The sequence below is a fragment of the Cyanistes caeruleus genome, chromosome 1, assembly GCF_971803275.1.
Source record: "Cyanistes caeruleus chromosome 1, bCyaCae1.hap1.1, whole genome shotgun sequence".
NCBI lineage: Eukaryota > Metazoa > Chordata > Aves > Passeriformes > Paridae > Cyanistes > Cyanistes caeruleus.
Genome location: NC_141701.1, coordinates 43,754,171 through 43,769,464, shown reverse-complemented (window position 1 = coordinate 43,769,464; position 15,294 = coordinate 43,754,171). Strand labels below are relative to the sequence as shown.

The 15,294-nt window shown below is 43.3% G+C and overlaps 1 protein-coding gene across 2 annotated transcripts in view; it reads right to left on the bottom strand.

Annotated features, from left to right (window-relative positions):
- Window positions 1-20: 20 nt before the first annotated feature.
- GAREM1 (GRB2 associated regulator of MAPK1 subtype 1) overlaps window positions 21-15,294 on the bottom strand; it is a 101,873-nt gene continuing 86,599 nt past the window's right edge. For both annotated transcript variants that reach the window (XM_086889297.1, XM_086889303.1), the window contains 3 exons: window positions 14,043-15,221; window positions 8,914-9,080; window positions 21-5,528 (listed from right to left, as the gene is read on the bottom strand). In XM_086889297.1, coding sequence (XP_086745423.1) covers window positions 4,616-5,528; window positions 8,914-9,080; window positions 14,043-15,221 — 2,259 coding nt within the window. In that variant the 3' untranslated portion in view covers window positions 21-4,615. The remainder of the gene's footprint in view (window positions 5,529-8,913; window positions 9,081-14,042; window positions 15,222-15,294) is intronic.

Genomic DNA, 15,294 nt, shown 5'->3' with positions numbered 1-15,294 from the left:
AATTCTGTACACATTTGAAGTATCATGAAAATAGTGTCTTTAATATACAGTTTATATACTTACAATACGCGGCTTAAATTTGTTCATATACATTACAGGGATATTTATTTGCACCTGGTTTAAATAACAATCTGCCTTCAGCCTTTTACATAAAAACCCAAAACAGCACAGAATTCCACAAAACCCATGCTTCGTTTTATAACGGAAATGTACTAAGCCAAAGTTTTGGGTCTTTTTCTTTTTTTTTCCCCTAAGTGTTACTTGTTTGACATACCCAAAGTGAGTCTAAAGAGCTAAGAACAAACATATTTCTAATACAATTCAGAAGATTGTCCAAGTCAAGAGAATCACTCTGCAGATTTTCACACCGAAAATTTGGTTATTACACACAAAAATTGTGAAGTCTGAACAACTCCTGAACTACTAGGAGTTTAAGACATAACAAAATGAAGAGTCATTTATTGCTAGGTCTCAGCAAGGGGCCTGCATTTCCCCACTGCCCTGCCATCCCTCTAAGTAAAAAGGATGATCCCTCTTGCTTATTAGGATTTCATCTGTACCTTCTGGCTTGTATACAGGAATGCTGCAATTTCAGAGCATCAGAAAGAGGAGCCAGGAGAGCTGGGCTAAGCCATAGTCCTCTCACAGGGCTGATGTTTGGCTGTTAAGTACCACGGTGTAAAACCCTGCCTGGCCTGCAGGCAGGACTTGGCTGGCCTGTGTTACAGGCAGGCAACCCACTGGGAAGCACACAAGAAGCTGGTTCAAGCACAATTGGTTCTGTGGGGGGGACAATCGAGAAGTTGACTCAGGAAGAAAACATAAGAGAGAACAGTTATTTATAGACAGGTTTGAAACACGGTGTGTTTTCAGGTAGCTTCGCTGTTTACGCTGTTTGCCTTGAAGCTGTTGTTGTGGAACAAAGTTCTTTTAAGTAGCAAGTAAACCTGTTCTATTAAAAATTACACAATAAATTCTAACCCTTGCTTCTAGCTGAAAAGAACACTTCAAAATGTATTTCCCTTCTAATTTTGCGTGGACCGAATGTTTTCCATCCAAGTTTCTAGCCGTAGGCAATTTTTACAATATGGCAAGAATAAGAATGCAAATATGCACTTTGAGTTGCTGTCAACACAGCTTTGGTTAGCCAGGCAGGCAGCAAGACAAAGGATCTTAATCCTAGGCACAATGAGCGTTTGAAAGAAACTAGCATTTCCCCACAAGTTTCCTCTCCATCCCTCCCCTGCCCAATTCGGTGTCCACCTCCAAAACAGCCTCCATGCCAGAACCCAGCTTTCACTGCTGAAGGCAGCATCAGTCCTTGTGCCAACACGTGACAGTTGCATAGAAAGGATGTGTTTCCTGCTGCAGGACAGAGAGACAGCTCCATACACAATTACATGACGTGTGTTTTGCTACCAAAATGCCCAGACAAACAAAAACCCCAAGGATAACACACAGCTCAGACACCAGTAACCAAGTAAGCACCAGAGGCCTTACATTTATTTAATCTGAGGAAAAAAATCCAAGGTTAGGACTGGCTATTTTAGTGGACTGCCTTGAAAATATAAGTGATCTTAGGCCCACTCTGGCACAATGTTCATGGTTACAGCTCTCAGCCCCCAAAGACAACCAATACAACTCCCATCAGCATGGCTGAACTCCACTACTGTCCAAAACCAGATTGGTTTTCCCCAGTGCTGACCTCCATGCTGTGCTTGGGAGTTGCCATAGCCTGGCTACCTGTGGAAAGGTACCCCTTTCCATAACCTAGGATCCAAAGGCTGTGCCACAACATTCCACATGCCCAGTCTGCTCATCACTCTACTGATTTCACCAGAGCAGACACTTCAGTCCAGCTTGTGTACCACAGCAGGTAGATGGACACCAGAGCAACATAATTCACAGAACACAAATGTTAGGAACACCTAAATCCCCCTAAATCTTTGTCTTTTTACAGGACATTAAAAATGGCTTGGAAAGTGAAGGCGATGAGTAGCTAAGGGCAAAGGAAAAAGCTAAATGCTAATACATTATGCATAAAAGTAAGTAAGCAGTGCCAAGGCAGAACGACACAACTGGAAGGTCATCAGAAGCAAGCTTGCAGTAAGAGGTTTTAGCTGTACTTTGGTGCACAGGCTCAGCTTCTGCAATCAATGCACATTTCTAGGCCTTTCTGTGGGCCAGTTCTATCTTGGTTTATGCACATGGGATGTTAATGCAGCACGGTCATGAATGCAAATTCCACCAGTCTCTTTGCAAGAATAACCACTTCAAGCAGGTAAGCAGAGATAACAGAATAGGTATGAATCCACAATCAAAGAAAACTCAGGGATGTTAATATTCTGGGGAGTGTTAGTAATATTTAATGCTAATATTACCAAGACTGCAGTTGTTCCTTTTTCCTTTTTTTTTTTGGATATTTTAGGGTTTTTTTTTTTTTTACCTAGAATGAACAAGCTGAGTGAAACAAAGGCAAGTACCTGACATTAAAAATTTGGCCCTTTCGTATTTGAAGACTCATATGACACAGTGAGGTTTAAAAGGCAGTTGGTTTCAACTTGCATGAGGTCTGCCAACAAGGATACACATCTGAACAGTATCTGAATTTTATCTACTCTTATTTGAAGCTAAAATATTTTAGAATGCTAATTAAAAAGCATCTGGAGAAAGCTATTGATCTGTTGCTTGAAGTCAATACATTACATAAAACAGGATTATGAACTCTTGGGGGTTTTTCTATTGGGATATTTGTTGGCTCTATAGTACCCACAACAAGTGGGCTTTGCTTTTTGGTTGGCACCTGGTGGTTTGCATTACTGGAAGACAAATAATGCATCTTGGCTTCAGCGTGGTGACATGACATGAAATGTGTCCCAACAACAGAAAGCTCTATTTGCTAATAAATTCTTTTTAATGAGTCAATATGGTTGAGAAAACAGGCAAATCTAGCACTTTTGTCTCTGCTCTGTATTTTCTCTTGATGCTCACACCATTGTGCCCTACAATGGAGATATTTTTTAATACATCAAAAAGGTAAGCAAGGCAGGTGATGGTGTTCTCCTGGGCAGGGCTCTCCTCAGCAGTAAGTGAAGGTGAAGTTGCATTCCCAGCTTTGATCACCTGAGGATTCTGGGCATGCACACTTGCTGACGAGGAAGGGATAACAGAGTGTTTTCTGATTTCCACAAATCCTCAAATCCAGTATATAAAGGCAAGGGGATCCTGGGGTTATTTAGACACATTTCAGAGAGCTCTGTCAACTACAAGAAATCCAAAAGGACTATCAAAAGTTAATCCTATTCCTAGCCTTTTGAGCAGTTACATTTGAGTGGTCTCCAGGGGCAGACTAATGCCCACTCACCATCTCTGTGCTCCCTTTCAACTGCTACTTCCGTGTGACATCTACTGCAGTGAGTTTTTGCAGCTGGGCAACTGAATTAGCACATCCTTTGATGCTACAGCTCCTCCCACTTTGCCACCCACATCCTCCTAGCCCACTGCAAACGAGACAGGTGAAGTGAAAAGATCACAAGCATTTCCTGTGGCATGGCCCAAAACCTCCCTCAGCCCATTCTCAGCAGTGTGCCGTGCTCTGTTTCCGATCCCTCCCACCGTGCCAGCACTTTATTTCAAAGGCATGGCACGGGAGCGCTATCACCTTCCCACACAGGTCCGACCACAGGAATAGGAGAGCAGACCAAGCGCATTTTCAGACAATCAGAACAGCAGCAGAAGTAACACAAGGAGTTGTTACCTTCCACCACAGCATGGCTCCTGCAAGGGCTGTGCTAGCAGGCTGCTGCAGCAGGCAGGATCTGCTGAGAAAAGAGCCTGTGCACTGAACTGCCTTTCCCATGAGAAAGCAGCACGACCAGAAGTCATGCTATTTACTCCAGTCATCTGACTACAAAAGCAACTTTTGAAATCTACAGGTCATAAACTTTTAATTGGCCAGGGCAGAGTGGCTCAGTAGAAAATCCCCCTTCTCCCTCCCCTCTGGGCAGCAAGCTAAGCATGACTCTTGGTTTAAAAACATTTAACTCTTTTTGCTCAAAGTAACATGGAAAATGCATCCACGTTACAGATAATCAGGAAGATACTGTTAATAAAAATAATGCTGCAAGAATAGTGTATTAGTGGCACTTCACAGCAATTCTTAACATTTTCAGATGTAGTGTCAAAACCAATGCTTTTGTATATCTGCAAATCACAGCATGTTACCAAATATGTGAACAGAAATAATCCTGTAAGAAATAGCTTTTTTTGCAGTTAACACAAAACTGTAAACTGGATTGGTGTGTGTCTTTCAGCATCAAATTGTTCAGTAATAAATACGACCAAGTCTTAACAGACTATGGAGTCAAAGTTCCCTTAGTGTCCAGTTTTTAGCAGCTGTTGAATGTTCAGGGATGCACAAAGGCACACCTCTGCAGATTCTCTACCTTTATTATTGACATAGAAAAAAAAGTCCATTCACCACTGAAAAATGCTTATCTGCATAGTAAGAATTTTTCTACTACTATTTACAAGAAGGATTTTTAGTGCAAAAAAACAGGAAGTGATGTATTAGCTCAAATGTATCGAGTACAGTTTCACTAAAAACTAGCCAGCATCACATCTTGGGCCGCCAGCCATTAATGAACTGTAGTATTTTCTTAACCTGCAATTTGCTTAGCTTGAAGTCTTCTGATAGGATTTCTTCTGTAAGCTGAACCAGTAAATTGCCATCAATCTTCTCTGTGACAAAAAATGATATGACATCTTCTGACAGACCAATAAACCTCAATGATTTAGATACCTCCTCTATGGAGAGTCCAGAAAGGTCTGTGGGTGGCTGCCAGGGAGAGCCATCCCCACAAGACCTTGGTGCTAACTGGAGGTGGAGGGGAGATGAGAAGGGGTAAGACACAGAGAATGTATCCTGCATGCCCTTTTTAGTGAGATACTGATCTTCCAAGACGACTGGAGAGCCAGCTTTTGATTCCTCCTCGGCACCATCTATTTTCAGTGGCAAGGGACACGTGTCTGCAAGTGTCTTATCTTCACTTGGCTTCGGTGCCCGAGGAGGTAAGGCAGGACACGAATGGCTCTGCTTTGTGTTGCTGTCTCCCAGAGTTTTCTCATCAGTGCAGTCTAGAGAGTAACTTGCTGACTTTGGACAGCTGGAGATGGTGTTTGTGAACTCTGCTGGGGTCAGTGGGGAGTACCCTGTTGGGAGCTCACACCCATCAAAGTCAAAAGTCAAAGGTGCTGGACAGTTTCTCTTTGGCGTACCTGGAGTCTTCTGTCTGGGGTAACTGTAGCTCCTGCTCGGATCAAGCAGGAAATCACTCCTATTCAGGCCTTCAGCAGTTCCTGAAAAATGGTTTGGCCAAGATAACCTCGAAGGCAGAGCTTCAGCTGAGGGGCTTCCCAAAGGCATTGTGCTCTCAGGCTCTTTGGATTCAGTTTTCATCATGTTACAGGGGTAGCAGGAAACAGGTGTACTCTCAGTCAGGTTGGTGCTGTCGCTCTCTGAGACGTTACTTAAGGAAGAAAGCAGAAAGGATGTTGTTAGTAAGAAAAAAAATTGGCATTTCAATAAACCCATATATCATCTGACAGAGTCAGAGGACGACCATCACAAGGAAAGAATTTTCATTCCTCCAGCAGAACTTTTCACATTTGAATTAACATGTTTGAATTAACGCATTGACAGTTCCTTCACCCCTTCTACAAGCCTGACAAGATGCTGATATACCCAAAAGCCTCATGTCTTGTTTTTTCAAGCTCATAAAAAGTAGATGTCTCTATTCAGTTCTGTGTCATCTCACAAATGCTCAGTTTTTCACTGTTGAATTCCTTGGGGATACCACCACGGATATAGTGGTATATCTAGTCTCACATACACTAGAAAGATGTTCTAATCCAGTACTTTCCTATATATAAACCACAGATGTGTCATGGTATGCAAAAGCTCATATGAGGGCAGGTCACCACTGCACTAGGCCCATGCAACAGGGCTGAGTACAAAGTATGGAGTTAATGCTCACTGCCAAAGGAAGAGTTTCTGCTGGAAGGGCAAGCAGACCTAGCTGGACATGCTGAAGTGTCAGGCTTTAAGCTTACCCAGAGTAACTTGCTGGTGTGTCTGGATCTCTAAAATGCTTTGATGTTAAACACTTGATTTCAAAGAGTGAAGAAAGTTACCCTGGATCCACTTCCAGGTGCTGAACTAAGCTCAGCCTGTCCAAGGGAACTGATGGTTTACATCCAGAGACAGATGACAACAAAAGCATGCAACCTGTTACCAAAAGTAAATGTTTGTTGATTTTATGCCATGTTCTAAAAAGAAAATCTGAAAGACTGTGCTGATCTTTGGAATTTTGGTCAACTAAACCAGAACACTGGAAAAACAATTAGGAGACTTATAAAATCCTTACTCAACACAACAGACAGGAACCAACAGCTGGGAAAAAAAAGGTGTAATCACTCGCCTCTCTCTCCTGAAAACTAACTACTCAAGAAACAAACTCAATAATCACCCCATGACAGCTCAGAGAAAACTGCTTGAGAATGGAGCAGCACAGTTTTCAATGGATTGACACAAAATTACTTCCTTGTGTGCTTACAGTGGATCAGAGAGAAAGCCAATCTGGACTTGCCTAGATCAAATACAAAGTGCAGATGTGTAAAAACAGCCCTAATCTACATCACTGGAAAATATCTGTCCCAACAGATACAGTTTCTCTTTCTAACCATCTCTCTGTCTCTCTCCATTCTGTGCCTTACAAACTTTTCATCTGTTTATGTCACTAATACAAGTCTGACAGAAAAGCAGCTGGATGTTTACAATAGCAGACATGGGGGTTTTCCCCCTCAACAGGGGTACACCACCAACCAGTCACTTCTGGCTGCGAAAAGGCCAACTGGTGTATTACACACAGTGCAAACCATTTCTCACAAACCAAGCCATCAAGCTGAGAAAACAGTCAGTGAGGTGCTGTAAAAAACCAACCATACAGACCAATTAAATTGATCCCATTTCTGTTCTCCTATTCCATACCAGAATTGGAAGATGTATTGATTTCAAAGATTAATGGAATTTCTGAAAACTGATAAAGTAACATTTTAACATTTTCTAAGTGCATCCTTATTCATCCTCCACTGAAGTGAGCTGCCTGGGACAGTGTGAAAGGATGCAAGACAAGCCTCAAAGACAGCTGAACTCAGGTATCAGGCATTTTTAGAGGCAGATAAGGACAAATCACACTGACATTTTTCTGTTTAAAATATTGTCTGCAACCCTTCATGATCCAGAAAACAAGATCATTGATATAAATGGCAAAGCTATCTGGTTACTCCATACAATGGCAATTTTCTAGCAGCTTCCTCTGCAACACCAAGTCAGCTCTACCAAAATGGGACATCTGGTCTGGACCCAGCTGGAGATGAATTTCATGCAAATACTGTGAAAGTCACAGCAAATCATAGAATCACAGAATTGTTTAGGTCAGAAGAGATCTCTAATATCATCAATCCAACCATTAATCCAGCACTGCCAAGTCCACACTAAACCGTGTCCCCAAGTGATACTTTTTTTGAACACTTCCAGGCATAATGACTCCAACCTTCCCTGAGCAGCCTGTTCTAATGCTTGATAGCCCTTTCCATGAAGAAATTTTTCTAACATCAAATCTAAACCTCCCTTGGTGCAACTTGGCGCCTTTTCTTCTCATTCTATTGCTTGTTAGTTGGTGGAAAAGACTGACCCCCACCTCACTGCTACCTTTTGCATTCCTGAGAAACTTCACTTCTGTTTTCCTAGGTTTTTTCCCTAGTTTTTTCGGAAGGCAGATGTATTCTTAGCTACAAAGAGAGAAAGCAGCATTTGGTGGGCCTCTAAAGCTGGGAGGTCTTGTGCTCAGCCTCCTGTGGAGTAGATCTTGACAGAACTACCCAACAGGCTTTCATAAAATAAGCAAGCAGCCTTGATCTAGAGTGATCATTACCAGATTCACAACACTAAGCTGCAAATGTGCAGTACGACTTAGAAAGGCAATTCCAGCATAAGTTATTATACCAACTGCATCCAGGCTGAAATGAACTCAGTGATGTTTCAGATGAATTTGTAATATCCACACAGCTAGGTCTGTATCATTGAAGTGGTACCAAAAAAAAATAAATAAATAAAATGGCATGAAGACATCCAAGGCAAAAAGGAGGGGATGCTTCAGGAGGTGTATATACTTTCTGAAGCCAAAGGAAGGACACTGTATCACTAAGAAAAGCTATGCAGCCACATAATTCAGAATTTATTGTCAACTTTCAACTAGCCTGGGTGGATTTTCCAGTTTGTGGGTTGGGTTTGTGCTGAAGTGTGTTTGATGTGGAAGCTGTCTGGCCCCCTTCTGCTGTACCTCACTTCGCACTCAGTGGTGTCTGCTGGTCTTTCTGCCCTCCATCACATCTACCCTGTAGGTTCCCATATAGTTAGCACATTTCTGGATTACCACGCTCTTTTTGTGTCCCTGATTATCAGAGCTGGCTGCACGGCATGCAGCACTGAAATCCCACCCAAAAACTAGCTTTGAGGTGGTCTAGTTTGAAGATTCAAGCCTTTCAAGAAACACGATACACAATATTTTAGCTAGACAGCCTATGTCACCCAAGAATGATATTGCCTCTAGCAGTGCATGCAGGTGTTCAAGATAAACTGCTATGTCCTATCTAGTAAAACATGGTTTCTGCTGGAGCTTTTCTTCCTTTTGAATCTTTATAAATAACTCAACAGGTTAGCCCATTTTGCTAAAAGTCAGCAAGTCTGACATGGCACTGCGCCTTAGAAACAAGCACCTTCAGAAAGAACCATGCTAAATGTAACTATCTCAGAAAGCAGTAGCACAGTGCTCCCACAGCTCAAACACATACATGTTGTGCAGTCCTGAAGAGTAGTAGGACAGAGTGGGGCTGGGAGAGCGGGTCTGCTGTCGAGCAGGTTTCACTGTGCGAGGAGGGATGGAAGGACTGGTGGAGGACGGCTTTGAACTCCGTGGTGGGACCGGGGGAGCGTTGAGGAGCCTGCATTCCTCTTTTACCTGTACAAAAGAAGAACATGTAAGTGAGCAGCAAGAAAATCTGGGCAACAGCAGCCTCAGCCAGAGGAAGCACATCTGGTTCTGCCTTATTCCTTGAAAGGAAATAATTAAAAAGGGAGGAGAAGAGAGAAATGAAAAAGTATATACATTTGCAACACTACATAGCTGTCAAAGAAGTCCAAAAAGAACGCTTTGCTGCTGGTAGAACTACCAGCAATTTTTCTAGGACACGTTTCAGCAGCTTGATATCCACTCATTTAAAAAGTAGCAGCAATGAAACAATGTAAAAGAACCTTCCAGTAACACAGAAAATCAGACAGGCTGTTCCTGATATTACACATTCTGTAAGGATCAATTCATTACGCCTAAACTTCATTAGTGTTGTCTATTTAGATGCAATAAACCAAGCTTATGTAATGAAAAGATCTCAACACACTTTGATGTTTCCTGACTTCACCAGTGATAGTCAGTCATCCAAGTCTAAGATGATTGCCAGCCTCTCTCCCTCAGGAAGAGTACATTTATCTGATATATACCAGCTTCTGGAGTCAAACTTGGAGCTTCAGTCCTTGTGTAGCTGCCAAAGCAGGGCAGGAAAATGCTGCCCAAAATGTACAAGTGGAAAGGTGTACAGAGCCGACAGGTCTGCTCTGTGCAGCCAGACAACCTCACAGCTTAAAACACACAGCTGTAGCACTGATCACCTGAAATTTAGTGTGGTGTGTCTGTGTAGGAGAAAATGTCAGGATCCATCCCCACAGAAAATATGATGGAATTAAGGACTTAATCTCATCAAGACATATTTGGGAGAGCAACTTTATTTAGTAGGGCTAGAGGTGAGAAGGCTGCTGAGAATTTGGCTGCCAGGCAGGATTTTTAACGATTCACCACCTGCCCCTGGGCAGGAGGAGACCTCTATGTTCTCCTTGTCTGAAACAGTCTTAGATGCAGCAGAAAAGGGAAATTATTTTTGTGTTTGAAAGTTGAAGTTTATTTTTGTATTTCACAACACTGCAGAGCTAAAAGTTATCTTAGCAATCCTGCAACACATAACTAAGAATCAAAGTGATTTAATTTATTTAAAACCAAAATAAATGTGGAACCTTTTGCAATCCACTTTAGTGCTTTCAAAATGCAACAACATATTTAGTACTTCTGTGAAATGGAAAACTGGGGACTAGGACATTGTAGTACATTTTTTCCCTAATTCAAAACAAGTCAAAATTACAGGAAATGCCCGACAGCATAAAACACTGAAATAAATCTTGTTCTAAGGGCTCTTATTTGCTCTTTCAAGGAAAGGGAAAAAAAAAAAAAAGAATCAATTTTATTCATGTTTGTTATTGAATTCAGGCATAAAACTCTTCAACCAATTTAGTGCTGTGCCCCAAGGATGCCTAAAGACTTTTTTCCCCCCAAGTCAGAACACACAAAGTTAATACTGAATGCTACTGAATATATATCCATGGGGTTACAGAGACCATTCAGGGGAGCTCCTGGAGCACAGCAGATGGTCAAAGGCTTAAAGTGTTTCTTTCCTGGGAAGACTTGGGCATTCAAAGGTGCTGGCATAACAAACTATGCCAAACTCCCTTGCTGACCTAGACTGCAGATCTGAACGAAGCCATAAATAATACCTGTTTGCACTCCCAATTGGTCCCGGTCACAAAACCACAATCACAGCTGCCACACACAGCCCCCAGGAAACCCAGCAGAGGAATAAAAAGGAGGGATTTTGCAGATTAAACTGACAAGCGCAAGGGGAAGCTTCAGGAAAGCCATGCTCACTAGGTCCAAGAGAATGGCAATGAAATAAATGGAGGAGATGGGCGGAACAGCCACGGTGTGACAGGACAATGACCTCGCTGGCTGTTGCTCTTAGCTGGAAATACTCTTTGCCCCAGAAGCACTAGGTGTCACATGGCTGTCAGATAGATAAAACACATTTACACTGCACAACCTGAAACTTCTATTTGACACTGAGCTCTCTCATGCTCCATCCCTCCTTCCTGGAACCTAGGAATGGTGGCCCATTTCCAATGGCATGAGGTGCTATGTTGATTTTCAGACTTCTGTTCCTTTTCCTTGCTGCCATCCCAAGCCCTGCCAGCACCACCTGGGCCCTGGGGTGTCACTGCTGAATCTGGGCATCATTGCAGTGGCCAGCTCTGAGGCTACCTGGATAAAACCTGCCCTGTTACCAGCTTGACTGCGAGTGTAACAGACAGCAGTTCCACACTCCTTGCTCACAGGAGCCTGAACTTCCAGCACACTCCATTAGGGATGTGTTTTGTATCAATCAGGTAAACAGCCTCTGATTTTATGCAAATCAGCATTTGAGGAATGAAGAAATTACTAATTTACAGGCCTTAATTCAGAGGTTATTCCCCCCCTCCTCAGCCTTCACGCTACTTTGATTTTCTGAAAGGTATTTAGAAAATACTGTATGCTTAGAAATTGCTTTATCCTGCTGGAGAGAAGAAAACCAGAACAGCTTCTGAAATACCCAGATGTCCTTTCCTGTCCTGCAAACAGCTCCTGGACACACATTTTAAATTTAGTGCGAAAATACAATTGCCAGCCAACCTTTACACAGAAATGCTATGGAATATCATTCTAGAGGGAGTGATGACTAAACCGCATGTTCACTGAGCTCCTGAGATCTACTTACTCTATAAATACCTACATGGAAACCATGCAAACATCTCCTCGGCCCCAGCCCACAGATGAATTCTGTAGGTCACTGATACTCACTCCAAAGCTGTTCCAGTAAGTCATAAAAGCAAGTCTAAATTATTAGATTCTACGGAAATGTAGGTTTTTAGTTTTGTTTTATTTTTAATGCGGCTACACCCCCTGCCCACCTCTAAATCCCAGCTAATATCCTTAGCAGAAGTTATTTCTCCAAAATGGCTAGAAAGCAACAGCAAAATTGCTGACAGCACTCACATATTACCTCAGTAATGTAAGACACACATGACAAAATTGCACGCTTTCCAAAATAACTCTAAAGGGCAACACAGACATCTACGCCAAGTGTCACCCTGCTGTCCCCAAAAGGGAGTCATGTGGACTCCCCAGGTATGAGGTCACACTGATGCTGTGTAGGTGTTCCACAGCTCTCCCAGCCCCCACTGCCCACACCTCAGGGATGCTGTAAGACCCTCATGTCTCAGGCATGACCCAGGCACCTGGCACCCCATGCCACAAGGGCTGCCTTCACCTCGCTGTGGGGGCAGCCTACCTCCCCCACCACTCACTCCCCAACACTCCAGCACTCCTCTGACCCTGTGCAGAAGCAGTTCAGCTCACAGAAATCAGCAGGAAGCTAATAATTTTCCAGATCCAGAGCTGGCTGCCTGCCCAGCACAGGAGTGCCAGAGCCAGCACAAAAGGGAAGCCAGGACTATGTGTCTGGGAAAGGAGGAGGAGGAGGTGGAGGAGGGTGGGACCAGCCCCACACTGGTAAATGTCAGCGCAGGCTGCCAGGGAGCCTCATGCCGATATGGCGCTGCTGGGCACTTGTCCAAGAGCCTGGACAAAGTGTCAGTGCATACCTGACCTCAGAGGCAAGGAAGTGCTCTTGGGTTCCTACGCTTAACATTGCACGAAAACACTTTGCTAAGAAGACGTAACGTCTTGCCTTTCCTCGCTTCTTAAACTGCTGCATTTGCTTTTCGGGAAGTTTTGGTGGCAGAGTCCAAGGGTTGTAGTTGGGCATCCCCACAGCAATCCACTGCAGGCTAACCCAGCATGAATGAACACAGCTTTCAACCAGGTTGTGTGACCTGACTCATGAGGGCAAGGCTACAGCCAGCACCACTGGACTGTTAGATGGCAATAGGAGAGCTATGGAGTCATCATGGTTTGCTGCAGCCTGGTCTCAAATTAGTCTTAGTTTACTGTACAGCCATGCTCTTGAAATCACCATAGGGCTTGCAGGCAGAATGGCATTTTTTTAGTTCCAGAAAAATCCCTGCAAAACAGGTTTGATCAATAATGATATACACCAAGATTCATGCCCTATATGTATCATCAACATTTTGCTAAAGACTTCTAGACACTCTTTCCTAGGGGAAACATTCTTTCTTCCTTTCTTTTCTTTTTTTTTTTTTCAGATAATGCTTAGGACTATGTCAAGAGACCACATAATGGATGGATTCTCCAGCTAGTCTACATAAGCTTCTGTTGATAAAATATATTTGCATTTTTCCCTCTAAAGTCTCCATGACATTTCAGGTTTAGAGAAGTGATTTCTCCCATAAGTTTTCATTAAAAACCTTAGGCCAGGAAACATGCTCTCTTTACAACTGAGTCCTCTAGAAGGCTCATTTATCAATTCTGCAGAGCTCCTATTTATTTTTTTTCAATACAGAGTGATTAGTTCAGGTCTAGTTTGATAAAGTTTCCTTGAGGACAATGACACAATAGTCTTCAAAATCTGCTATAGGCCCGTAATAGAGAAGACAATCTCCTATTAACAAACACTTTGAATCTGTAAAAATTCTAGCTGTTCTCATTATCAGAGCCTGTTAATTGAAGACACACTAAGGCAATATGAGGCATTTCCAAGTGGGGTCATGGCTCATACACTCTGGCCATAGAAAATATGAGAAAAAATGGAGATCACGTGGAGAGATGATGTGGAAAGCAAGAGAATGAAGTGACTCAGCAATTCTTAGACCTCGTTTGCGTGAGCAAGGGACCCCAAATAAATGTCACCTGAGAGTATCAGGATTAAGCTGCTAGATCAGTAATATTAAATATACTCCTGTGATTTTTAAGACATGACTTACACATGGTAGGAAACTAGCTGAAGTGGAACATCTTGCAAAATTTGCCTGTCCCCTTGCCCTGTATGTGCCCTTCCCACCTCCGCCAACTATTCCCTAGAAAGATCTACATGCAAACTCTTCACCACCTAAAAAAAGAAAGAAACAAACATAAATAACCCTGACTTACTGCTTCTGATTTGGGAGGCACTGGAGGTGGAGGTAGGGAAACATCTGAAGACTTTGTGGTTGTTCCGACAGTTGCAGGCACAGGAAGAGACGCAGTACCACACTTTGATCGGAAAGATCCTCTGTAGTTGTCACACTTGTTCTTCTCACTTAGCGAGCAAGAGAGAGGCTGATCACCACCCTTTCCAGACCCTTGGTCCAACCAGAGCTCTTCGTAAGGAAGCTCTGGTTTCGTAGGCAGAAACATAGATTCTTCACTAACTTCAGGGAAAAGGTAATCACTGCTACTGTCGCCGGACTCCTGGTACTGAAGAGCATCGTGGGAGAACAGGGCCCACTCGTTACACAAGTCCCTGCAGCCGTGGAGGTTCACCTCGCTATTCCCGTGCAAGTTGTTCCCATAGACGCACACGGAGAGCCGGTGGAAGGACTGCGTGAGCTCGTCCCGCGCGTAGCTGAGGGAGTTTGGCACGTGGCTGTGCCCTGTGCACCGGCTCTTCTTCGGGCTCTTGCAGTCATCGTTCCAGTCGGTCTTTACGTCTCGCACGGCACGGGAATACTCGTCTATGTCAAACTGTTCCTGGCATATACTAAACCAGTGCTGGATGAGGGGTTCGTGCCACAGCTCCCCCTTCACCACACTATCAGGTAGAATAAATTTGGGAAGCGTCAAGTGCAAGGGAAAATGCATGGGAATGATTTTGTTTCCACGAAGCACGCAACAAACTACCACAGTCTTGGTCTGAATGTTGACAAACTTGTACCTGTGCCCCTCACGGATGAAATGTAGGTCGTAAGGGTTCCTTGGTGTAGGACTCGGCACAGTCACGTTAACGGGCAGCCTGGTTTTTTCCACTATATTGCGAATTGTGTGCTCACCTTCCTGCATCTGCACCTCCAGTGGGCTGCGGGTGCTGAACTTGCCCTTACACTGGAAAGGGAGACTGATGCTCTCATTGGTCCTGTGGTTCATGCAGATGAGGCAGGGCATTTTGCCTCTGCCCAGCTTACTAATTGAATTAAGCTTCCCAATTTTTTTGAAGATGGTGTTGAGCCGTGACTTCTCCTTAGAAGATTTTGCATAAAGGATTTCCGCTTGCCCCATTAAAGTGAGCTCATCCCCAGTACTAAGGGTAATGTTGTAAACTTCAGTATCTTCATTGCATTCACCTGAAGCTACCTGCAAAATAATAATAAAAAATTTGATTTTCCCCCAGTGAAGACAATACTTCAAATCGCATCAAATCTCTTGA